At 42.3% G+C, this 26,589-nt stretch overlaps 1 protein-coding gene across 3 annotated transcripts in view; it reads right to left on the bottom strand.

Annotated features, from left to right (window-relative positions):
• BCHE (butyrylcholinesterase) overlaps positions 1-16,417 on the bottom strand; it is a 28,084-nt gene extending 11,667 nt beyond the window's left edge. The window contains exons 1-2 of one of the 3 annotated variants that reach the window (XM_077184197.1): positions 16,240-16,417; positions 11,678-13,199 (exon numbers count right to left, since the gene is read on the bottom strand). In XM_077184197.1, coding sequence (XP_077040312.1) covers positions 11,678-13,194 — 1,517 coding nt within the window. In that variant the 5' untranslated portion in view covers positions 13,195-13,199; positions 16,240-16,417. Of the gene's footprint in view, positions 1-11,677; positions 13,200-16,045; positions 16,212-16,239 lie in introns of those variants that run through there. The other 2 variants (XM_077184198.1, XM_054639329.2) reach the window with 2 other exon arrangements.
• Positions 16,418-26,589: the final 10,172 nt, after the last annotated feature.

Here is a 26,589-nt window from a genome sequence, read left to right as displayed (position 1 = left end):
CTTTTTAATCAGCTGGTTCTGGGAAGTTCATTATACCCTGCTGTGCTCAGTTCTCACTCCCAGATCACACACACGAGTCCATAATCCAGTGACTGCAAAGTGTCCCTGAGCCAGAGGGAAACTGCTTTGCAAGTCCTAGCCTGGGTAAATATTATTCCTTCTGCTGATCCCTGAAGAAAGCAGCAGGATCCAGCTGGCAGAGTCCTTAACTGAGAGAAACTGGAGAAGCACCTTTGCAGCCAGGCTTTCTTACACCTTCACAGGCTAAATAAAGCTCAGGATATTCCTCCCAGATTCCAGCCTGGACACAGCAGCTGCCTGTTTAAATGCCTTTAACTATAAATTATCGTGGGATGTGCTATTATATATCAGTTTCAGGAAATGAAGCGACAAGCTGTTATTCCTTTTTTTTTTTTTTAATTTTTTTTTTAATTTGTGCTATTTGCTCTTATGTCTTTTGTCCTGTGTTCTGCTCCAAAGAGCTTTGTGGAGCACCCATTGAGTTGAAACAATTCCTGCTCGTGCATGTCATAAATTCCTGCTGTACACAAGGCAGGCCTCAAGGTATTGGTCATAAATAGTGGAGCATTTGAGACATTTAGATGCAGGATGTTCTTCCTCAGCTCTTTGCTGAGTGTTTAGGAGCTGGGTGCTTCCAAGCCCTGGTTCCTGGACAGGAACCTGCTCTGGTGGCAGGAGAAATAACGAGTTTGAGCCAGAGCTAAGGAGCCCTTCAACCCCTGCTGCACTTCTGACCCTCTGGGCTGTGCTGCACGTGGGTCTCCTTCCCTCTGAAATGTTCCAGCGAAGCCTGGGGCTGCTCCAGCGACCCCAAACTCCACACAGAGCATGCATGAGATGGGATTTTGTCATATGAGGTCTGGAGCTGTCCCACTGTTCCGTGTAAGAGTCACAGTGAGGATTTCACCCTTTCTCCAGGACTCAGGTTCTGGTGTGAATATTCACATTTCATATTTATATGGCTTTGGGATAGACAGGAGAGAGGCAAAACTGCAGCTTAGTCCTTCTTTGAGCTGAAGGAACTATTTTACCTCTTTTTTTTTCCCCAATGTTCCTGTAAAGTGTTTTGTAAGATCCTTCTGCCCTTTTGTGTGGGATCAATTTCAGCTTTCAAGGCCCGCTTTTCAAAGCTGTTATTTCTTAACAGTCTTGGCTGCAGCAAGACATCAAATGGAACTATAGCTTTTAGTCTTAACTCGTTGAAGAGGGATATTTGGAAATGGAAGAAGGTCCTGAACCCCACAGAGACCTTGCAGGAGGAAGTACCTTCCCTAACAGGTAAGCAAAAGAAAGAGTAGACAGGAAGGCACATGGCACTTGGCCTTTTCGTCATCCTCTGGGGCTGTTTTATCTCCCCTGCAACCCCTCTTCCTCCTCATGGCCTGGAAAACACAAACTTACACAGTATCTTAACTAGAATTACTCCCTGGAACAAACCAGGGCTTCATCAGAAGCAAAAAAAGAGCATAGGGAAGAGAATAATGTTTTTATAGCCATAAAACTATTAATACTGTGTTTAAAATTCCCACTGTCTTTGGTAAAATTTGTCAGCCCAGCTGGTTCTGAGAAAGAGTAAACACTGTGCTCATGGATATTATTGCTGGTTCCATTCCTTCCCTTCTCTGCCATTAATGCAGTTCATCCCAGGCACTCAGAAATTGTTGGATAAGAGTGTTCAATGCTTTTCTTATCTCTAGAGACTAAATTTGCAATTTAGGGACTGTGTACTTGATACTATGCCAGGATATGATATTTGAGATTTGTTTTCAATGGAAATTGCCCTAATCATGATTTATTTTCAGGATGGATGCTCCACAGAGCCCTGCACCAACCAAAACCCTCTGGATTCGTTGTGTCCTGATGGATTTCATCACAGTGGCATTTTTCTTTATATTTTCTACTACTGTTTTATTTCTGTGAGTGGGAGGAAGTGCATGAGTCACAAACTTTCACGACCATATGATATAGGCCAAATTGAGCAGTCCTAAAAGTGAAACTATTGGGTAGTTTTCAGGAGGGGGAATTTGTGTTACTGCTTCATCAGAAACTGAACCACTGCAGCTTCGTGCTGGGAAATGTAAACAAGAAAACAGAGTGCTCTCAACCTTCTCCCCAAAAATTTAATAATAATAATGATGATGATAATAATATTTTCTTATGGTGTAAATTCATTGTAGGTTTGACATTTACAAGTGGAAGCTACATATGACTTCCTTTGATAAGGAAATTTGAATTATGTCCCATTCTTGTAAATTCTTCTGAGTCTCTGCTTTGAACTGCAGCAAGAGGGAGTTCTCCAAATACCAACACATGGACTGGGAGCCATGGAAGTGTTGCTCTTAAGAAGAAACAATAGGAAAAGAGAGGAGGAACATGTTTAAAGTTCATCTCTTTCAAAATTGAGAGGGTTTTGTGGAAATTATTATATGCAGACTACTTTATTGCTAGGAAAAAACAGCTGTTAAACATCTGAGCATTGCCAGTTTTACAGAAAATCCACTTGGAGGTTGCACCATGAATAAGACCCATGAGAGGCAGATATTTATAAGTTCATTAAAATGAAAAGCTTTGTTAGAATTAAAAAAAAAAAACACTGTTTTTAAACAGCTGTTCCTGTAGGAAGAGTTGTACATTTGAGGTAGTGCTCTTTAGGGTTTGCATTTTTTGAAATTAAGAAATTCTCTTAAGTTCCTGCAAGGAAAGGTAGAGGACACAGACGTGTCTGGGGAAGAAGAGAATGTCACCTTCAATTCGATATTCTTATAAAATTGTGTAATATCACCAACTGCCAGCACAAAGTACCCAATTTCTACCAACACGGCTTCAAATTCTTGGGGACAGAATCTCCCAAATCCCAGCACTGAATTTCTAACTACATTTCCCCACCACTGCCTTCCCCTGCAGCTGATTGAAAAGAGAATTAAACACCACATTGAGTTCCCTTCAAAAATGTGGTGTTAGGCAACCTCTGCTGCTCCTCATTTCCTCTCCCCTCGCCTTTGCCACTTCCCTGGAACAGCCAATCTCTGGCTTTGGGGAGTAAATTAAAATGTGCACTGAGAGGTTTCCATTCCTCCCGCGGAACTTCTCAGCATCCCCTCAGATTAGCGTTCCAGAACCACCTGGAAAAATGGGGTTTGCAGACCTTTCCAACTCCCATTTCTGCCTTCTGCTGATGAAACAGGACTAAGCCGCAGGAAAGCAGCACAGAAGAAGAGTGGCCCTCAAAAAGGGGATTAACTGTGGGTGAACAAACATTAATTAGAATTTTTCAGTGCCTTTTGGGACTGTGTGTTTGCATGTAAAATACATTCTCTCTGAAATGCCTGCTTTATATGTGAATCAAATACAACTCATAAGAAGTCCATGTGTGCCCTTCCTTCATTTCTCTGTTCTCAGGTTTGTTCTCTCCCTGCAAGTCTTTCAGACATTTTCTGCTCTCACATTTCAATCTCTTTTTTGTTCTTTCTCCTTTGTGCATTTATTTCTTGGTCACCTGATGTCTTGCAGCAGTTACATTTCCCTCTCTTGCTTTTCCATTTTCCTTACTTCCCGCCAGACCCTAAATTATTTACATCTCACTCCCAATCCCATATTTGAGGTGGCAATCTCGCCATGGTTTTATTTCACTCTTGAAATGTTTCTTTCTCTTCATGCCTCTCCTTTCCCTGGAATGTGTCTGTGTAGACTTTTTGCCAGGCCCTTGGAACTCTGGCTTGTCACAGTCACATTTTCTGGAAAAATTCCCTTGCCCAGGATTCTTCTCCTGGGAAGCTGAGAAGCCTCAGAGAAAAAAAAAAAAAGAACCAATATCAGCTCATTTGCTTCTCCTGTGTTTTTCTGCTTTGGAATGTAGTAGGTGGGTGTTTCATTGGTTTCATGTGAATTGTTTTTACTTAATGACCAATCACAGTCCAGCTGTGCTGGGGCTCTGGAGAGAGTCACAAGTTTTTCATTAGTAAATAGTTAAACCTGCTGTCTATATGCTTTCTGTATTCTTTAGTATAGTTTTAGTATAGCATAATATAATATAATATAATATAATATAATATAATATAATATAATATAATATAATATAATATAATATAATAATAAATTAGCCCTCTGAGAACATGGAGTCAGATTCATCATTTCCTTCCAACAACAGGGACCCCAGAAATACCACACCTGGCTCTCCAATACAGGCTCTCCAACCCATCTCACTTATGAGGAAAGGCAGAGCCACATCCAAGGTTTGGATCCATAGAATTACAGAATTAGGTTGGAAAAGACCTCCAGGATCTTTAAGTCCAACTTCTGACCCACCACTGTCCCATGTCCCCAAGTGCCAAATCCACACGGATTTTAAATCCCTCAGGGGATGGGGACTGCACCACAGTCCTGGGCAGATTTTACCAGGGCAGGACATCCATTTCCATGAGAAATTCTTCCTAATCTCCAACTTAAACCCCCCTCAGCACAGCTTGAGGCCTGGGAGGCCTTGAGGCCTCTGTTCCTGGGAGCAGAGCCCAACCCCTCTGGCTGTGCCCTCCTGGCAGGGATTGTGAAGAACCAGAAATTCCCCCCGAGCCTCCTTCCCTGAGCCCCTTCCCAGCTCCCTCATCCTCTCTGCTGCTCCAGACCCTTCCCCAGCTCCATTTCTCCTTCCAGCCCCTCAGATCTCCCTCTCTTCCAGGGCTCGTTTCTCCTTGCTCAGCCCCAGGCCACCACTGATGGTTTTGATCCCACAGCCTTTGACAATTGAGTTTGAGCTTCCCCAGCTCCACAAAGCACTGCCAGAATTCTCTTCCAGGCCGTCCTCTGCATTTCAGCTCTAGGTTTAAGTTTTGCTCTCACTCAAAGGCTGCTACAATATTTGGACATTTCCTCAATAGATCTTCTCATCTCCTGTTTGAAAACAATGGTTTGACTCATCTTTTGGAGGGAGGAAGATCCACGTGGACAGAATTGAGTTTGCTGCACATATGGAAAGGAACTTCTTGTAATTCGCAATGTTTGTAATAAAATTAAACCAATCTCAGCAATTTGTATCCCATACTAATTTTCAAAAGACATCTGAAGGAAATACTCCTGTTTTCAGTTTTGAAATTCAATGACAGCTTGTCAGCTTGCAAGCCAGAGAGAGAGAGAGAGAGGCCTGCCAAGGTGAGTCTCTGATTACTCATATTTTCCATGATCCACTGTTTCCTATCAGTTTGCTAAAAAGGTGTTTCCATTATTGTTTCTGAATATAACAATGGATGTAAACTCTGGTAAAGATGATGAGTCACTTTTAAGAACTCAAAACTGAAGGTGGAAAAATAGGAGTAAATTAAACTATTTCCCCCCCTTTTTTTTTTAAGACTATAATTTCTGCAATTTCTTTGCACAGCTCAGAAATTTCTCACATGACAGACAGTGAATGAGAGAGTCAATGTGTCCTTTTGGGTCAAAATGAAAGCTTTAATTTTCCCTAACAGGGGGAAGAAAGGCTTTCCATGTATATTTTTGTATTTTTGGGAATCTCTCTCCCACTCTGTTCATATTCCTTTTTTTTTTTTATCCAGAAATCTCTTTTTTTTCTGGATTCTTGACCCGATCAGGAAAAAAATCACTTGTTAAGATGAAAAATTAAATTTTCTGGAAGGGTGTGAGATCTTAGGAGCAGCAGCCTCAGGGAAAGGCTCCTCTTGGTCCTCCTGAGCTCTGGCTCTGGAGTATTTGAAGACCCTGTCAGGATCAAAGTGACTCCAACCCCAAAACTTTCCTCTATTCCTGTGAACACGAGTGAATCTCTGGCAGAAATACAGCCCACAGTAAATTTCTTCCCTTGAAATGGCTCAGAGGCACATAAAACTTCCAACTTCCTGAAGTATAAGGAAATTAAAAGTGCTGGGAGTTTTTTATTTTTATTTTTTCCCGGTATATTCAGTCCTTCCCATACCCAGAGTATATAGGTCCCCAGTTCAAGTGCTGCCTGGACTCTGTATGAGGCTGTTGGTTTTGTTCTCATTGCTCTGAAAGTACTCTCTATAAACAGGTTGTGATAAGTTGGTAACAAAAGCACTGAAATTTATTATGTGTCTGCCAGAGGAACATCAGGGGAAGGCAATAATAACCAGACAAAATGCTTCACAGCTTTAGTGGGACAATCAAAGCCTCACAAATTCCCCTAAAACATGGGAGGAAATATTTCAAAGGCTTCACTTTATAGAAAAAGCTGCAAAGATTTGTTTCAGCAGTTGTAAAACTGGCAGGGAGACAAGTTTTGCCCGTTTCCTTTTATCAGAAACATTTTTCACAAAGCCTTAAAAAATATTATCTTTGTGTGCTCTGGTATATTCTTGCTTGAGTTCTCAGCCCATCTGATTTGTCTGGCTCTTGTCACTTTGCATCTCTCATCACTAAAGAACACACTCACCAAATCCAATGGATAAAGGAATGGAAAAGGCACCCACAGATTTGGGATCCCATCTAGTTTTTCTGGGGATAAATAAAATTTCCCCTTCCCAGAGCTGGCAGAGCATCCTGGGGCTGGGGATTTGTCGGAGCTGTTGGTGTCACCTGCCTGCTTTCAAAAGCTTTCTGAAGAATAACAAAATTGAGGCAGAAAAAGCAACTTTAAAAATGTTCAAAAAGAGAGATTTGTTTTTTCACGAGCGTGGCTTAAAATCAAGTGTGCTGAGAAAAAATTTCAGAGAAGGCCAGTGAAAATTAACATTATTGTTAAAATAAATGTTATTTCCACACAAACACAGTCATACCAGAGCTGATCCAGCACTTTTCGTGACACCACACTGTGGTTTCCTGCTGAATCCAATCTGCTAATCTCTCTTGTCTCACTGTGGTGATATCTGGTATTTCATCACATGATTTTGAGGCTATGAATTGATATTCAACTGCCAATACTCTTAAATGCAAGAATAAGCTGAGGAGACCCCAGGTCAAGGTGAAGGGAGGAATTAAACCTCAAAGTGTGAATCAAGAACGTTGATTTTGGAATCTGTTCTTTCTTATAACCCAAATATTTTATTAGGCTTGTTTTATTCAGACAGCAGGAGTAGAAAGTCTCCTTCTTCCCTTGCTGGTAGAACAAGGATTTTTCAGAGTATGATGAAAATGTTGCTCTTTCAAGGCTCAAATGTATGAAAAATAAAAGTATTTTATGGAATACCATAATAGCTTAAAAAGGAATGGCTGGGGTACTTGGTCAAACTTATTTGATACCAAAATTCAGCCATGAAAAAGACTTTTTGAGCAGGATCTTCACAGACTATGTCAATATATGGCAGATTCCTAAAAATGACCCTATTCCCAGGGATGCAGAAGAGAAATTGGAGTCTAATCAGCAGCACCAGCACCGAGGCTCACAGGAGAAATGTGTGTTCCTGTCTCCTGCTGAATCCTCTACATCTCCAGCCCCTGTTTCTATTCAAAAATAGAAATGCCTGTCATTTTCCCAGGAAAAATGGTCACTAATCACTGATGTTTATTCTTAGCCAGGATGTGAAATAGGAAGTGTGAGAGATCTGGCAAATTGCATCCACTCCTGCTGGGGATGGTGGTGGGCTGGGAAACCCCTGGGCTGGCTGACAGTGTCCTTTAGTTACTGAGAAATGCAGAAATCAAGGATTCCACACTCTTGGGATGCTTTGAAGGAGCCACTTTGTGTCCTTAACATATTTCCTTTTGTCCTTACATGACATTAAAGATTTCTCACAAGTTTTCTTTGCTTTCATCCCTCCAGTTCTCTCTCCCATCCCTCTGTGGGGGAAGGGGGCAGCAGTTTTGTGGGGTTTAGCTGCTGGCCGGGGTTAAGCCATGACAGAAGCAGAAAATGCTCCTCAGTGCACATTTTTAATTTTCCTATCAGCGTTTTTATTCCTTGCATGATAATAAAACCCAGAGATCATCACTAAGGTCAAAGTCTGGGCTGGAAGGCCCCTCATGAGCAGCAGCTCTGGCACCTCTCAGGCAGAAAACACCAGGAAAAATAAGATTTCTTCCACTCCTGTTGACTCTACTTCATCTCCTTTCCTCTGCAGGCTGCTCTCCCCTCCCTTGTGCTTTTGTACTTCAGCACATTAGAATATTAGGTCAAACACCCTCACTAAAAAATGTGCTGTACAATATTTCTCATTTTTGCTTGATTTTTCTCTTCATCTGCTGGAGACATCAATGGTAATTTTCCCCTCAGAGGTTTGCCCTTTGATCATGCCAGAGTTTCCTACAAACATTATGTCAAAACAGGGCTTCCCCAGCTCCTCATAAATGTTTGCTGTGCTCAAATGTGCTGGGGAAAAAAAAAAGGATTGCTTATTAATTTTGGAATTATTGGGCATTTTTATCACTTCCCCACTGCTTGCAGACTCTGACTAATGGGACACAGAGCCTTAGGTGGCTCTGCTCTGGATAATGAGTAAAGGGTCACACAGAGGGTTAATCCTCATCTGATCTTTCACTAACACAGAAATTGCTGGGTTGTATTGTTTTCCCCAATAGTGGTGGTTTGGATCCTCGTGGTGGGAGCAGAGGGAGGGATTATTTGCTGTTTGCTGTGGAAACCACTTGAAATTCAATCTGTGGGGTAATCTAATTATAGTGTGAATGATGATCAGAGTAGGTGACAGGACTGTCTTCCACAAACTTAAACCTGAATGTACCTTGTGCTGTCTAATTTTAGGAGCTGCAGTGACAGAAACAGTGTTTTGCAGAGCAGGTTATTGAGATTTATATATAAATATATATACATGAAAGTTATATACGTGAAAATGAAATATATACATGAAAATGAAATATATACATGAAAATGAAATATATACATGAAAATGAAATACATACATAATCCAATGGAAACCAATAGTTCAAAGAAATGTAAATATCGCTCTGCAAAATCAAATATAGACCTGAATTTCTCTTTTTCCACCAAGAAATAGTTGTGTTCAATGGCAGGATGTGCTGTCTCTGGTGGGAGATGCTGCTGCAGGCTCCTTTGGGGCAGGATGGGGAGCTGCAGGGTGGAACAAGGGACTTTCACTCGGTTTGTTCTCCACCAACACCAGCCCCAAAGGAACGGTGTCCCAGCCCATCTTCACGGTGCAGGACGTGTTCCCAAGCCTTTCCCAATGTCTGCCTTCATCTTGGGAACCCATCAGGTGCATTTTTGGCCTTGATAAATCAACCTCCCAGCTCAGTTCCAGACTGAGCCCCACTGGAGGCTTTGCTCTGCATCACAGCCCTCCCCACCAAACTCACACAGAGGGGTTTGCTCAGGCTCTCAGCAAAGAGGGGGCCAGGAAGAGCTCGTGGATTAAATTTTAGATTAAATTTCACAATAATTAAAGCTGTATGAAAGCATTATGCAGTGATGAGCACAGCTATTGGTTATTTTCTGAGTTTTAATATGCTCATCTCTTCTGGTAAAATAAATATTTATTACAATATATAAGGGGGATGGGAGTCGTTTAAGTAATTAATCCTCCTACAAATCAAGGCAATCAATCAATCAATCAGACCGATTGATAAGTAAATCTGTTAAAAAAGGGATGCACATAAAAATAAGCATTGAGTTCACCATGGAGGATGAGGGGAAGGGACGGCACAGGGCTGGGGGTTGGCAGCCTCCAATTTTGGGGTGTCCTGGAGCTGGAGGAGCCCAGGCATGGGGGGGAACGTGGAATTGGGATGGATGGTGGAGCCTTTGACAAATGGCAGCCCCAAGATAACACCACGAAGCACAAACAGCTCTTGCCTTGGATGGATAAGCAGGGAATGTCAGGCTGAACTGGGAGGGAGAGGTGACACCTGGAATTACAACTCTGTGGGGATGACAGTGTTTAATTCTGGCAGGGAGAGTTCCAACAAGGTGTGGATGAATCACAGGTTTAAATGTGGAGAGTGATTATTTGAGAAAAAGCGCATTAGTGCAAGTCTCAAGGGTAGAGCCTGTTTGTTTAACAAACAATTTTTTAAAAAAGGAATAAGGATTATTTTAATAGATCCTTAATAACCAACCTCTATATGGAACAAAAATCATAAAATGAATCTTAAAAATTGTGAAACAAAATGTGAAACTTGGAAAATGCAGAGTTAGAGTAGGCAAATTCACTCTGGAAACACTAACTTTTATAATGTAATGCTTCAAGTGGAATTAAGGTTTAAAACAACCTAACAGTGTTTGTTCTGGATTTTTAATCAGTGGAAACATTTTTAATCAGTGGGAACATTTCAGTCCTACCTGTGTTTTGTGTTATGTACAAGGTTGGGTGGACTAAATGAGCACAGTGGTCCCCTCTGGTTTCTAATCTATTAAAAAAATTAATTAGATCCTGTTCCAATGTTCAGTTCCCTTTACAAATCTAAATATCCTTGACAAATCAAACACAGGGTCCACCTTAGAAACAGAATTAATGCAGGATTTTAACATTAAAGTTAAAGAAATGCTTTTTAGAGTGTGAATTGACTGTTTGGTTGTGTGTTCTCCAAGGAACAGATTTTTGTATGTATAATTTTCTCAGGAGAGAGCACAAACCAAACTTCTGTAAAAAGAAATCTTCCCTTCCCACCAGGCTTGGGACTAATCCTACATGATTATTATGGTGGGGGCTGTTTTTGTTACTGCTCTGAAACGTTTTCATTTCAACCTGAGCATCTCATTGAGAGCCCCCAGCCCTGCTGAGAGGAGCAAGGGCTGCCCAGCAGGAGAGGGGTTGGATTTAATCCATTCCAACACCCAAATGAAATATTCCTATTTGCTCCTTGTGCAGGCTGGGCCAAATTTCACTTCAAGATGAGTGGACTGGAACTGGAGATTTTGTCCTGGGCTTGCACTCAACACACAGGGAGGAGAGGCTTTCTGAAATCCCAATGTCTTCATCGAGTGAACATAACACACCTCCCTGTTGTACACCTGAATGTTCTGAGCAAATTACATCCTCAAGGAAATTGGGCTTTTTTCCTCCTACTTCTACTGCTGGAAGTCTTTTCTAGTGTTTGAAATATTTTGTTTCTAACCCTTGAAACCATTACCTGCCTTTGTAACAACCGCGGCCCTGGCAAAGAAATGTTTTGTATTTGCTTTTATGGGTGGATAAACATTGATCCCTTAAGCTTGCCCAATACAGGGAGCAACACATCAACAGTTTATTTTATTGAAACCTTAGTGCTTTTGTCAGAACTAAAATAAGAATTCTGGATAACTGAACAATTAATCTGCTTCTATCATTCCAGCCAGGCTCCAAAGCAGCACTGAAACAGCCAAGCTTTTGCCACTGCTGAAACAACATCCAACCAACCAACCAAACAACCGACCAAATTTCCAGAGTAAACTCACCCAGTTTTGGCAAAAGTTGCCTGAGATTTCCCCCTGCTGAAACAACATCTAACCAACCAACCAACCAAATAAACAACCAATCAACCAAACTTCCAGAGTTAACTCACCCAGTTTTGGCAAAAGTTGCCTGGGATTTTCCCCTGCTGAAATAACATCCAACCGAACAAACTTCCATAGTAAACTCACCCAATTTTGGCAAAAGTTGCCTGAGATTTCCCCCTGCTGAAACAACATCCAACTGACCAAACTTCCAGAGTTAACTCACCCAATTTTGGCAAAAGTTGCCCAAGTTTTTCCCCCTGCTGAAACAACATCCAACCGAACAAACTTCCAGAGTAAACTCACCCAGTTTTGGCAAAAGTCGCCCAGTATCTCATCATGGAGCGGCTCAGGAGCTCCTCAGCCTTGGTGTAGTTGACCCTCCTCTCCAGGGGCAGCCCGAACACAAACTCGATCTCGTAGCCATGCAGGACCCCCATCCACTCTGGCCAGGGCAGCTTGGAGGAGCGATGCTCAAAGAAATAAAAGAACACGTGGTGGCCCAGCTGGGCGAAGCTGGTGCTGAACTCCACCACGGGACAGATGATGATGTAGTCCCCGATGACGTCATCGATGGCATCCCGGTAGTGCTCCGGCTTTCCCAGGTTTTCCCAGTCTGTGTAGTGGAAGATGATGGACTCTATGGCCAGTTTGCTCGCTCTTGGGAAGGCCAGAGTTAAAGCTGCCTCAAACTGGGTTTTATTGATCAAGCCGTCGCTGTCCTTGTCCAGGCCAGGCACTCCGTATGCCAGAAAAAAGGAACCTTCATCCTTATTAACACCCACCAGGATCTGGGTGTCTTTGAAAAGACCCTTCTCCATCAATACTTCTGGCATGTCCACCAGGAAATCACCATCCACGCTTGGGCAGAATTGTATTTGTAAAAAAGAACCGTCTGGAACGGCAAAAATTTCATTTTCCACTATTTCCTTTGGATCCTTGTCTTGGAGGCAGAAAATGAGCTCTGACTCGTTGCTGGTGGGACACTGGAGCTGTTTGGCCAAAGCCACTGCTCTGTTCCTGGCCTCAGAAGATGTAATTGCAGCCCAGGGGGCATTTGCAGACCCACTCTGCAGGATGGCCCTGGTGAATAAAGGATGGCTTTCAGGAGAAAGGAGGTGATAGGTGACAGAGGCCGAGCCAGCGCTCTCTCCAAACAGAGTCACGCTTTTGGGATTGCCTCCAAAGGCTGCTATGTTCTCCTGGACCCACTGAAGTGCCAACCTTTGATCAAATAAACCTGCATTTCCAGGAGCTTTCTCGTTTCCTGGCAAGGACAGAAATCCCAGGGCACCAGTCCTGTAGTTCATGGAAACCACCACCACTCTTTCCACCCTGGCCAGAAACTTCCCATCGTAGACAGGCAGGGAAGTGGAGCCGGACTCGAAGCCACCACCATAAATCCACACCATGACAGTGGCATTCTTGGGCTTGGGAGAAGGAACCCACACATTCAGGTATAAACAGTCCTCACTTAGGTTGGTTTTTGGGTTCCACATCTCCGAGCCAGCAAAGCCCGGGTAAGTTGTGTCTATGGGCTGGTAGCAGGAGTTTGCGTGTTTGGTGGCGTCCCAAACATCTGCCCATTTCTCCCGAGGTTCTGGCTTTTGGAATCTCAGCCTCCCAATGGGGGGCTGCCCATAAGGGATTCCCAGGAAGGCTGTGACTGTCCCCCCCAGCACCTGCAGGCTGGTCCCTCTGACTTTGCCCTTCTTGGTCGCAACGATGTTCTCTTCAGGCACCACCTTCGTGGTGAACACGGACAGGAGGAGAAACCCCATCAGAAACCCGGTGAAGGGACCTAAACCATTTGTCCAAATCATGATGCCTGGAACACAGGATGAAAAATAAATTCAGAATTAGTGTTGCAATGTATTAGTACCAAAATGGTCTGTTAAATAAGGGTGCAGGTCACCTCAGGGGCACTGAAAGTGAGCACAAAGCACAGAAGTTTTTAACTGTAAGTTCTTGTTGGTTATTTGTGTTGCAAAGATTGTATTTAGTATTTGGTCAGTACTTCAGAAAAATTCCCTTGCTAAAAAGTGTAGAACTGAGGAAAACAAACCAGGAGAGATGAAATCATACAAGCAGGCTCTGACCACTGCAAATGATTTACCCACCAACCAAAACCTACATGAATAATTTCTTCTAAGATCTTGTTTTTCTAGAGCATCTTAACCAAGTTTGCAACCAGCAGAATCATATGAAGCAGTCATACTTCTGCTATTTAGAATTAATATTAAAATGCTAAAGCATCAAGGATTTTTCAATATATGAAGATAGTGCCTAATAATTTGGGTAAGGTCTGCTCTTTCCTTCCTGAGGACTTTTCTAAGTGATAATCAGTATTATCTTAAAGCTAAGTATATAAATGTTGATTATGTATCACATTTAAGCACCCTAATAATCTTTTTTACCCCAACCTTTTCAAATAAAACCTCAGCACCATCCTTCCATCCTTGAAACTGTAAATTCACAAAAAGCCCATTTGCATAAATCCATTTCTGTGGTTTACATATCTGAAAATTCTCAACAAAGCTCCCTTCTATTTTTTTTTTTTTTGCCTGTTTCACTGTCACACATGGCATGCTTTGTCCTGTCCCTTTAAACAGGCCATTCTTTGTTAATGAGGAGCACTCGTGTCCTTAAAAGGAATGAGGATAATTTCTCTGGAAAATACAGCTGTGGCCTAATTTGAGCTCCTCCTGCTTGTTTGCCTGTTCTTGGAAGGAAAATGCAGCAGAGGGGTGGAAGGGAAGATTTTGTGCAAAGGGGCTCCCGATTTTGAGACAGCATCAAAGGAGCAGGGAGGAATCTTCAGGGACAGTATTTTTAGCATTCATCTAAACAGACAGAAAATAGACAAGTTTTAGAAAAGATAAACATTTATGGTTGTTTTGTTAAAGTAAAATAGATGAGGTGGCAAATCAGGGCGATAGACTCCAGAGTTGGTCTTACACTCCACCAAGATTCAGCTTGACTGACAGAAACCTGTAATTGTCCCATTTTTGGTTAAATATTAGAGATGTGATTTGTCAGCTCACAGGGTCCAGCAGCTCCCAAGGAGTCTGGGTCAGCCCAACTCAGCCTGGCACTGGCAGGAGGCTCAGTCACACATCACTGGCTTCTGGCTCCCCTCTCTCTGTGCCAGGCATGGGATCAGGGAATATCCTGAGTCTGAAAGGCCCCACAGGGATCCTCCAGTGCAGCCCCTGGCCCTGCACAGACACCCCAACAATTCCACTCTGGGCATCCTGGGAATGTTGTCCAAAAACTCCTGGAGCTCTGGCAGCCTTGGGTCTGTGCCCTTCCCTGGGGAGCCTGGGCAGTGCCCAGCACCCTCTGGGGGAAGGACCTTGTCTGATATCCACCCCAAACCTGAACTGAGACAAAAAAAAGAGCCTGTATTTACCCCGGTTTGCTAGAACACTTAACCCTAAATCCCACTGTCTCTGAGAAAATTTGGCATCACCTACCCGGTTTGCTGAATATTTCCAGCCTGCTAAACCAACACAGACTTGGGATTATTTTTTTTAACAGAGCACGTTTCATTTTAAAACTCTCTCAAGAAGATTTAAGAGAGGCCATGGAAGGAGGGGTGAGAAGAATGATTTGGTTTGCTTTGTAAATCTGTGCTTAAAAAATCATTAATGTTGAGCGTCCCAGAGCTTCTCTCAGCCCCTCTGCAAAACCAAACCCAAGATCCTGAAAAGCCACCAGAGCTGGGAGAAGAATAAAGATGGATGAGGGATCCAGTTGGGTTTTGGAGCATCCAGTAACACTATGAGATGGGGGAAGCTATTTATCTAAGTCTGTTGTGGCACTGTTACTTCAGTGAATTTGATCATGACAAAACCACAAGCTGGAAATAATAAGGTATTTAAAATATTGTCATTATGAAGAGAAAATGATGCTAAGAAAAACAAGAGACTTTAAAGTTCCTCAAGATTAATCCACCTAAATAGTAATTAAAATTAATTCTCCTCCTGCACTTTCCTGTTAATTAAAAAGAGATGGGATAAACAATGTAGCATTGCAAAATATAGAGGCAATAGTTTTAGATCATAAGAGTAGTGAGAAAAAAACCCAAAAAATTTTAGTTCTGTTCCTTTCAAATTAGCTCTGGCATTTCAAAGAACAAGTTGGATCAAGCTTGAAAAACACAGAAGTTTTGTACTACTGAATGAGAGAACTCATCTACTCCCAGGTCACTCTGTCAATATTAACAAAAGTAGCAAGCGACAGAGGATTATTATTACACCTTGAATGCCTGGCAAATATCACATTTAATAAGGATTTTAATGCTGCTTTAAACCAAGCTCAGCAACGTAAAGCAAACCGAGCAAAACAAACATTACTTGATTATTACAATGAGAGTAAAAGGGTCAGAAGATTGCTTCAGCTCATCAACACCAACCCAGCAGAGCTATAGCAAGCAGTGTATTTGCACATTGTAAAAACCTGCTGCTGTAGTAGTTTCCCCCAGCAAAAGTTAAACAGACTCTACTTCTGCATTCTTATTCAGCGAGGGAACACTATTTATCTCAAAGCCTCTTTCCTCCCCCTTGCAAATCTTTACCCAGCCAAAAAATCTATACACCGGACTACATAATCACTATTTAAATAGGAAAGATGGTTGAATTAATAAGTGATTTCTAGCTCAGCTTAATTTACTTAGCCCAGGATCCCTTGAATAATGCCAAGGTCTGCTACACACGCTGTTCCACTTGCAGAGCAGAGGCAGCTTCCCCTGGAGAGCAACAAATGGGCAGAGCAGAGCGTTCCCCGCGATCCCAATCCCCGCGCAAATCAAGCTGAACCGCAAATTATCCTGGCAGGCAGAGACGTGCAAAGAGAGAATCACTTACCCTGCTTCTATTACAAGAAACTACAAAGTTTTTAAGAGTGGGGATCTTGGGATCCCTGGGGGAAATGCAGCGGTGCAGCTGCTGCTTTAAGCCCGTAAATTGGCCGGTGCTGACATTATAATCAACTCTTTCTGACATGGAGCTCGCGAGAGTTGGCAGCAGCCACTTGATCTGCCTCCCATCCCACATCTGCTCCCAGAGCTGCCCTGGAAATGCTCCAGGGACAACCCCAGGCTGGGCAAAACCAGGCATGAGCCTGAGGAAACACAGGGATTTGTTCTGTGCACGGGGCATCTGTTTTATAGAAATAAATAGAAATGTAAACATAATAATTCAAGCCTCTCTTTCATCCTGCTTAGAGCACTCTCACCTGTAATTTTTTTTTTTTTTGCTGTACTGAAATGTCAGATTTTCTTTGTAAATAAGTATTTATTATTGGTTTTAACAGCTGTGGCAGATAAAACAGGAATGTGCCCTGCCTGGACATGTCAAGCACCAGCTGCATCACTTGACTCCTGCCCATCCAGGCTGTGGCACAGAGCTGCATTGTCCCCTTCTGAGTTAGGGTTAAAAATGGGACCCGTGTGATGTCACATGCTGCTCGCTCTCTTTCCTTAAGCCTCAAACAGGAAATCACCCGTGGTGCTGAGCACACCTGATATCCTCCTTTTTCCTGAGGCTCCTGAGCGTTGCTCCTACCAGAATTCCAGGCTGCAGGTGCAAAGCCAGGCAGAACCACGGATGGGGGACGTGTCCCACAGCGCAGCATTAAAGTGCCACAATTCTGCAGGGTACAGATCAAAACAGAGGGGTGGGGAAAAGAAAAAAAAATTCCATCCACCACCCTTACAAACTTTCTTGTCAAACCCTCTTCCCTGAGCCACCCCACGGAACCACAGAGTCACCCCTTGGAGCTGGGACTGCTGTCCCCCAGCTGCATCTGCTCTCTAGCTCTGCTCTGAAGAAAAAGAAAAAAAAAAGCCATTTTTCCACAATTTAAGCTTTTTTTCCTGCTGTCCACATTTGCTTCCCCCTTTAGAGCCGAACACAATTACCTTCCCTGTTTAATAATCAAACTACAGCTCTGTTTCAATTACACAAAAGCAATATTTGGCAACGCACAGAACAGGAATAAAGCAGAAATAAAAAGTTAAGAATTAAGTTTATAGACCTTAATATGGAGATTACAAGTGGGGTTTTTAGAGCCAGCATGGGAATTAGTGTTTTAACATAGGAAAGTTCAAGAAAGCAGGGTTATTTCATTTCTCCTGGTAATTTTACCATGTCCTTTGGGATCAGACCTTCCACAGGTATTTTGCATGGATATGTTCACTGGAGAGAATATGTCCCACTCTAAACCTAAACTACCATGGCAGGGGTTGGGACTGGCTGATTTTTAGGATCCCTTCCACCCAGGCCTTTTGAGGATTCCATAATTCTGTGAAAAATCCCTAAACTTTCAGCACAGAACTGTACAATACAGTGGGATTTCAGAATTCTTGGAACCAAGATTGTTAACTCAGCAGTGTAATAGAAATACTTAATAATAAAAAAATATAATATAATATAATAAATATAATATAATAAATATAATATAATATAATATAATAAATATAATATAATATAATATAATAAATATAATAAATATAATATAATATAATATAATATAATATAATATAATATAATATAATATAATATAATATAATATAATATAATATATATATATAATAAATATAATATAATATAATATATATAATGTAATGTAATGTAATAATAACATTATTACCATTATAATGAACCTATATGAATAATAACTACATAAATATTTAATAATAAATTCTTGATAATGAAATTTTAAATAATACATTTTTTTAATAATAAAATTCATTCAGAATTATTTCTGGTGACAACTCTTGCCGATCAAAACCTTTCAAGTGCAGGAAACACTGAATGGTGCTACTCAGACTGAGGCAGTTCTCAATGTTTCAGCATTTGCTGCCTTTCTCTGCTGCCTCCTCAGCCCATTTGGGGATGTCTCCAGGTGACACACACTTCCCTCATTTCTCTGACATCAGAGGGATGAATCATAACCCCTAAATCTTGTTAGAGGCCACTGTAAAGCAAATTTCAGATTCTTATGACCATGCTTGTGCTGTCAACCTCTTTGCCTTGAGCAGCAGAGAAGCAGCAGGAGACTCAAACACTAAATGCTGCTTCTGGCTTCATCTGTTTTCAAACCTTGTCCATTTTTTCCTTCATTTGCTGTCAGGGCTGCGCCTTCCCCTCCCTGCTCCTCTTCAGAGAGCCCAGGGCACCAGGAGCAGCCTCCTGCTCCGAGGCACTGCTTTACTAAATGCAAAATGTGGAGTTTTCTGACAAGGTGACCCTGGGATGAGTGAATCCACTGTCTCAGGCTGTTTCCAAGGCACCAGGAAACTCCAAGTTCAGCCTTGGGGTTACCTGGATGTCTCCAGGTAAATGTCAGACCTCTCCACTGCAGTCCTTCAGCCTAATGTTCAGCTCTTATGCTGTACTTTTAAAGAAAACTAAGCCAAATTCTACATTTTTTCCCTCTTTAATTAAAAAAATTAACATATAAATTAAAGTTTTATAACTGTGTGCGGTGAGAGGAAACACTTCTTTTAGTTATTACTTAGCTTGCTAAAAATACCTGTGCAAAAATTAGAGACTGAACACATTTAATGCCCTCAGTAATTGTGTGGAGAGTCATCATTTTCTCAGTGATCCTATGGGAGAGTGGAAGAAAAGGAGGTGCAAGCCAGTGAGGGAAATACTATAAATTTATATTTATAAAAATATATGCTGTACACCTACAGACATATATGTATTTATACTCTTACTTTTATGGGTTTTGCCTTTTTCTTTAAAACAGGTCTATCCTTCTATCTAATGAGGTTTTATAAGGTAATGCCAATTTTTTTAAATCTCCACAAAATATGAAAGTGTCCTTTTGTTCTTTCATGTGAAATCATTGTCACATTGACACGGGGACTTTGATCAAGGAAATGTCCAAGTGTCTGAAGAAATGAAAGCCAAGTTCAGCTCTGGGGAAAACTGATATTTGTTAGTTTAAGAAGCTTAGAGGACAATAGGTATCATATATGGATATATATGGAAATACATAAAAATATAGTATTTTTTATTATTTAGTTCACTATAGTATATAGTACTATAAAAATATAGCATTTTTTTATTATTTAGTTCACCATTATTGCCCCTCAGGATTTTACCTAAGTATTATTAAAATCCTAACTCACACACATTCCATATTATCACAGAATCATGGAATCACAGGGTGGTTTGGGTTGGAAGAGACCCCAAAGCCCACCCAGTTCCACCCCTGCCATGGCAGGGACACCTCTCACTGTCCCAGGTGCTCCCAGCCCCAGTGTCCAACCTGGCCTTGGGCACTGCCAGGGATCCAGGGGCAGCCCCAGCTGCTCTGGGCACCTGTGCCAGGGCCTGCCCACCCTCACAGGGAACAATTCCTAATTCCCAATATCCCACCTAAACCTCCTCTGTCTCTGTTTAAAGCCATCCCACCTTGTCCTGTCACTCTGTGCTCTTGTAAATTCTCTCTTTCCATTGATCTTCAGGACTTAGCAGAGCTGAGAAATCTTTGAGAGAGAAAAATATTTGGAGAAATGCATGTCTCAGATGATTCTGGTGCAAAACATGAGCCTCTCTCCCAAGGTGTTCTCTGACCTTGCACATGAAGATCCCATTCACCTGGTTTGGTCCTGCCCTTCTAAGCCATCCACAGCTCAGAAACAGCACCTGGGCTCCTGCCTGGGTAACTGGGCTGAAAATCTTTGCAGGTGTCACCTCAGAGTAAAGGATGTCACACACCAAGAGTGGGCATGTCTGAGGAAAGTAAAAGTAAATGTAGGAAACATCCTTATGTTTTTAATGGCTGAGAGGGAAATCAACAAGACAATTATATCCAAACTCTATTTGATGTCATTTCTGTGAAGACGTGGGGAGGCTGCTTTAAAGCTGAGCCGTGGTGAACTCCCCTGGGAGGGCTCAGCTCTGTCTCTGATCCCTGGCAGGATTTCCACGCCGAGCATCTGCGCGACCTTGGCTCGAAGCTCTGAGCAAACCACCCCGCCGTGAGAAAAAGCTGCGAGGGAAACAAGCAAACTCCAGCTCTACGAGCTCCAAGAGGTCAAACTGCAGACAGGGGGAAGATTGCTGAGAAGGGGACAGTTAGCAGCTCAAGGACTTGCAGGGAAACACATCAAAGCTGCGAGCTGTGAAATTTTCAGGTTGAAAAAAAAAAAAGCCCAGAGAAGGTGGGAGCTCAGCAGCAGCAGCAGTAAGGAATTACTGATGCTCAGCTCTGGGGCTTGCAGCCGCGTTATTCTACTGTGAATATCAGGAAATAAATCATTGCCTTGTCCTTCGAGCACGTCCTGCTTGCAGAGCATCTTTTCATGCCCAAACACAGTGACCCCGTGGGGTTACACCTCTCAACCTTTTCTGTGTTTCTTTTTCCAAATCTCACCCTTGTCAGGAGACTGCACACCTGTGTATCTGTGGATTTAAACCTGGACAGGGATGAAGTGCTGCTACAGATGATTGAAGCTGATGGTCAAACCCATCTGAAATTCTATTATTCTACTTATTCCTCACCCCAGAGGGATTACAGGGCCAGCAGAAGTGCCCAACAATAGACTTGAAAGGTGATTTGATAATATCAGGAAAAGTGTTTCAGATACACACCATGAAAATGGGTACCAATTTATTAAGTATACAGAATACACTAACACTCATGCAAGCCATTAAACATGATTGTACTTTCCCCTTATTGGTTCAATTATGATCTGCTGTACCTTTCTCCTTATTACTCTAATTATAGATCAGTATAATTTCCTCTTTATTAGCACAATTATGGTCTGTACCTTGTATAAATATCTTGGAGAAATCAGACCCACTGAGAAAAAACAGCCAATGAAAATATAAAGACATTATTATTATTATTATTATTATTATTATTATTATTATTATTATTATTATTATTATTATTGATGTTCACATATTCTTAGTTCCTTGAGGTATTACATAATTCCGTATTTTATCTTTTAGGGATCAGATTCCATGAAGAAAATAAAAAATGATGAATGTGTACTCAACACGACTTGCATGCCATTATTGCAACCTGGTGTTTAGCTAGCAAGAAAAAAACTAATTAAATTATAACTTAGGTTCCACAGATTTCTGCAGACAATTAATTAATTTTTTTCTCTTTCTGTTTCCTGTTTCTTTCCTATAGATAGTAAAGCTCTAATTTTTTAAAGTAAAGATATTTGAATTCCCATAATCACCTAACAACAGCAGCTTGAAATTCACCATTTTATGCTCTCCCATACCAAAACTCTGTGAATAACTAAGAGGTTTGGTGGATCAATGAGCTCATTTGAATCTCTTAAGTAGAATTTGTATCTAAAAAGTGGAAATTCTTCCCAGTCCTCCCAATTCTCACTATTTTAGGCTTTGTCTAACATGATCCTCTGCCTCTGAGTTTCTGCACCCACAAGAGAGATGACGTCTCTGATGGAAATGCCATAAGGATGTTCAAAGGTTCAGCCCAAGCCACTGCAGTTTTCAGATTCCAATTTCATCCAGCACAGTGAAAATAGGAATGAAAAAATTGATCCTGGCATCAGGACCTGCTGGGACCTGCGGGTGGGAAGTTCCAGAGGGAACAAATTCAGCGTGTCCCAGCCTGCGATCCCATTAAAGGGTCACAGCTCCTGAATGTGTCACAACCACGGATTTTAGTGGGGATAATTGGGTGTTTGTCATGAGATAAAGCCCCAGATGCCCTGCTGTAGGTCTGAGGTTTGTGGAGAGGGGGTTTGAGACATCACTGCAGCCCCCATGCAGCTGGGCTGCACCTCCCCAAAACTGCTCCAGCAGCAGGAAAAGCGTGGGGATGGAGGGATTTCAAAGATTTGTCTATGTGGCACGTGGGGATGGCTTAGTGGTGGGCTTGGCAATGCTGGGTTTGTGACTGGACTTGATCTTACAGGGCTTTTCCAGCCTAAATGATTCTGTGATGCATTGGCCAACATCAGCACACACTTTATTTTTCCTCATCATTACAAAAAAAAATTCCAGAGCCATTTTCCCTACATTTTTCATAATTCCCAGCAGATTTTATTTTTTTTGGTTTTTCTGTTTCATGAAAGAAATATAACTTTGGGTTTAACAGATGAGCCTGAGAGAGGTTGTGCTTATTTTGTTACCACACGCCAACCTCTTCCAAAGGGTCTTGCCAGATCCCATTGGGAACAGGCTTGGGAAAGCTCTTCCCCAGCACAGAAACAAACTTCTCAGGCTAGGTGGCTTTTCAGCAGAAGGCCACTTTGTCCTGTGGATGTGCAAGTGTTGTGTAAGCAGGAACACCTCATTATAAACATCAGTGCAAATTGTTCAGGAAGGCGCTGCGATGGGCGAGGAGCAGATAATCCATCATGGGGCCATCTGCTTGAAAAAACAGCCCTGGCAGAACAGGTGGCCTCCTGCTAAAATACAGCAGACTCCCTCAGGTGCTGCTGTATGTTTATATATTAAGTACATAACATTAAGTGAAAGGTAAGGGGATGTGCAAAATATGATGCTCAGTATGGATTTTGAGGGTACAGATTGAAATACTGAGGCCAAATTGATTCCTTAGGCTTATCTTATAGATAACCTTATAGATTCCACAAGGCTTATCCATGTAGAACTATTAGGAAATACCTTATTATAGAAGAGTTAGAATTATCTTTAATAACAGTATATTCTGCTCATGATCATCCTGCCCTATGCAGATCCCTGATGGTTCAAGCACCCCATAAACTTCTCTTTCCTCCCTTCCACTTTCATTTGCACGATGGAAACTGTACAAGCTTAAACCACCAACTTTTCCAATCCCTCGCCCTCTATCATGTCAGAGCATTTCAACTCCAAAAATGGTCCTGCAGCATACTTTCCCTTAGCAGGAGTTGCAAGAGGTCAAAACAGGAAGGGAAAACTTCAGTGCAGTGCAGGAGAACCTGGCAGAGCTCACGGACCTTGGCTGATGAGAGGAGTTTTAGTGGCTGCAGGATTGTTCTGATTCTCTGCTCATTTTCTCCCTTTTGCCTGGAGGCAGGTTCAGTGCAAAACACATGAAGAGAGTCCTGAAAGACTTTCTGTTTAAGCTGTCAGACCAAGGAGCCTGGGAAATTGAAAGATGTGCCCAAGATCATAAGAAAATCCTGGATTGCATTCAGACATCCAAAAGTTAGGGACATCACCATCCTTTTTGGTTCGTTTTAAATACCCCACTGTTATAGCTGCAGTTTTCTAGTTTTTCTCTCAATATATCACCAAAAATAAGGACCTTTTGGTGGTAATCTTGACTAAAAGCATCATTTCCATCCATTCCCCACAACAAACAGAAGCCAGCCCTTGGGATTCAGAGGCTGCATTTTCTAGAAGTCACTACAGGCAATAACCAAAAGATGTTATGCAGAATATTCCTGGGCTCCTGAGCTGGCAGCCACCCCCTGGGGAAGGAAAACCACTTAGGACCAGCCCTCCCAGGAGCTGCCAGTGCTTCTTGTTGGAGCCACCAGCACAGCTGTGACTCCTATGTGCAAAATAATCAACCCCAGTGAGGGCTGAAGTGAGGGCTCTGTCTGAAAAGGGATTTGGAAAGCAGGGATGGAACCTCATGGCACAAACCCCTGTGCCTTCGTTTTTGCCAAAGCTACAACTCGCTCACGCTGGAGGGAGCCCACAGGTGGGTGGGTGGGTGGGTGCTGCTGAGTTTCACATGGACTGCCTTCCCTCAGCTTCCATAAAACAGAATCACAGCATCATTCAGGCTGGCAGAGACTCTCAGTCTATTTCCCAGAGCCCCTGGAGGAATAAAGCACGATGGCGAGGACTGGCTCGGTGGAAGCGTTCAAGTGATTTTAATTTTAGTGTTCACGCAAAAGGGAAAAAAAAAAGGGCAAATCCCATCATCAGCTGCTGAAAACATTGGAGGGTTTGAATGTCACACAAAGAATTGGAAGTGCCTGTGGGGTTGTTTCTCTGATTGAGCCCATTTGTACCTGTATCACAAATGAGCTGCCCTCCCCACTGAAAGGCCATTTACCAGTGGTTAGGGTTTAACCATTGAAAAGGGAAAAGCAATTTGCTCACCCTCCTTTGCTGCCTTTCCTCTCCTCCTCCTTTTATTCCACACCCCCCTCCCCAAATTTTAGTCACAATTCATGTTGCCAAAATATCTGCAGTGATGTCCTTCCACGCAGAGTGTAAATTAATTCCTCTAGTAAATATTAACAGCAGCTGTAAAACAGCAAAATAAAATAACACCAAGAAAAGCAATCAATAAAAATCTGTATGAAAATTAGGTATTGGTGCATGAGATAGGAAAGGGCCTGAATCTGGATGTTTTACAGAGAAACCTGGAAGCTATTCCAAAGTAGATGGGCAAGGAGTAAAATTTATCAAATGTTGCTGGGATAATTAAACCAGAACAGAGAGGAAACAAGATGTTTGACCAAAGGGAATGCAAGTGAATGGATCCAGCTCTTTCTGTGCTTCCCAAATCATTGTCCCTCTGGGCTTAGGTGACCCCAGAGTGTCACCATGCAAATGATTTCCAGCTAATGCTGAGACAGGCGTTCCCATGATGGGTACCTGGGCAGGGGGAATTTAGTTTGTGCTGAGCATCTGGTGCATGAGAAATGGGGATTCAGTTTTTTGGGATCAGCACGGAGGTTCTCCAGAGTAGGAGAAAATAATACAAATTTTAAAAAATATAAATAAATAAAAAGAAAGTAGAAGGCCTGCAGTACCAACAGCACCAGAACTTGCTTGGAAAGCTGTGCTGGGTCACTCCATGCAAAGCTATGAGCAGCTTCAGTGATAAAAACATTCCCATTTATGACAAGGGGCATCTGGTGGGAGCAGAAAGGTGGGACCCACCCAGGGAAACCCACAAAGCAACTTTTGTCAGCCCACACAGGGCATCCCCAGAGGAATGTCAGGCAGCAGGAGCTGACAAGAGTTGCGTGGAAATGTTTATGGGAAGCACTGAGGAACTGGGAGGTGTTTGCCTGGGACAGAGCCAGCCAGAAATGGGGTCTGGAGTTTTTGGCAGGAGCTGGAATCTCAGCAGCAGTGAAAACAAGAGGTGGGATGAGGGCAGGCCCTGAGGAGGAGCCTGTCCAAAGGCACAGGAAGGGCTCTGGCACCATCAGGATGAAATAAACCCATCCTAACCCAGTTATTAGCATTGTGTCCCTTTGACACGATGCCTGGAGTGTTTCTCCACGGGGCAGCTGCTGGATTGCATCATGTCAGAGCACAGCATGGAGCTATTAATGGCTTTTAATATGATCCTCTGGATCCTGACAATACCTGCCATTAGGCAGGCCTTAATCACAGGATCACAGATATTGATATGCTCAAACCATTCAGCAAAGACTCAAAATGCTCTTCATTCACAGGAAAATGATGAAACTTCAAACCAGAGTATCCATAGATCCAGTGCATGCTGGAGGAAATCTGAATTTTTAGTCTCCACGTGTCCACCTATTTTTGGGTTAATGACTGAGAGTTACAACTAGCTTTTTAAAAATATAACCAAAAAATACTGCCGTGCATTTCCTTGGCAGACTGCTTGCATCACTTTAATTTAGGAAGCAAACTGTGTTACAGCAACCACAGACATGTAAATGAGGCAAAAAAATGGTGCTCGTTTTGTTGCTTTCCAAATTTAAGCTGACCTAAATAATTTAATACAAAATTTACAGCAGTGAGGACACAATTTGGTGGACAAATATGGGAACACAGTGAATTTGTAGGACAGAATTTGTACTCCTCCGGGTAAAGGATGATTCACCATCTGTGTATACTGAAAGCAGCTTTCACTTTGGGGGCAAACACAGTGCAGACCCTCTCTATTATCCCTCAATTTAGCATGCAAAAAGGAGAATTTTCCTTTATCCCAGCAGAAAAACCAGGATTGTTTTCTGAGTGGGTGTTTGACATTCATTTGTCAACATTTTGCTCTCTCCAAGTACCTGAAAGGGGGGCACAGCCAGGTGGGGCTGGTCTTTCAGGTGAGAATGACAGGACCAGAGGGAATGGCCTCCAATGGCCTAGGAGAGGTTTGACTGGATAATAGGGAAGATTTCCTCACTGAAAGGGTGAAAGGCAATGGAACCATCCCTGAAAATGTTCAAAAAATGTGTAGGTGTGGCACTTGGGAATAAAAAAAATTCAACATGAACAACTTACGAATAATTAAAGAAATATAGGCATTTTAATCTTTCAGTTATT

This window comes from Agelaius phoeniceus, chromosome 10 (genome assembly GCF_051311805.1).
Source record: "Agelaius phoeniceus isolate bAgePho1 chromosome 10, bAgePho1.hap1, whole genome shotgun sequence".
Lineage (NCBI taxonomy): Eukaryota > Metazoa > Chordata > Aves > Passeriformes > Icteridae > Agelaius > Agelaius phoeniceus.
This window is presented reverse-complemented; position numbering and strand designations above follow the sequence as displayed.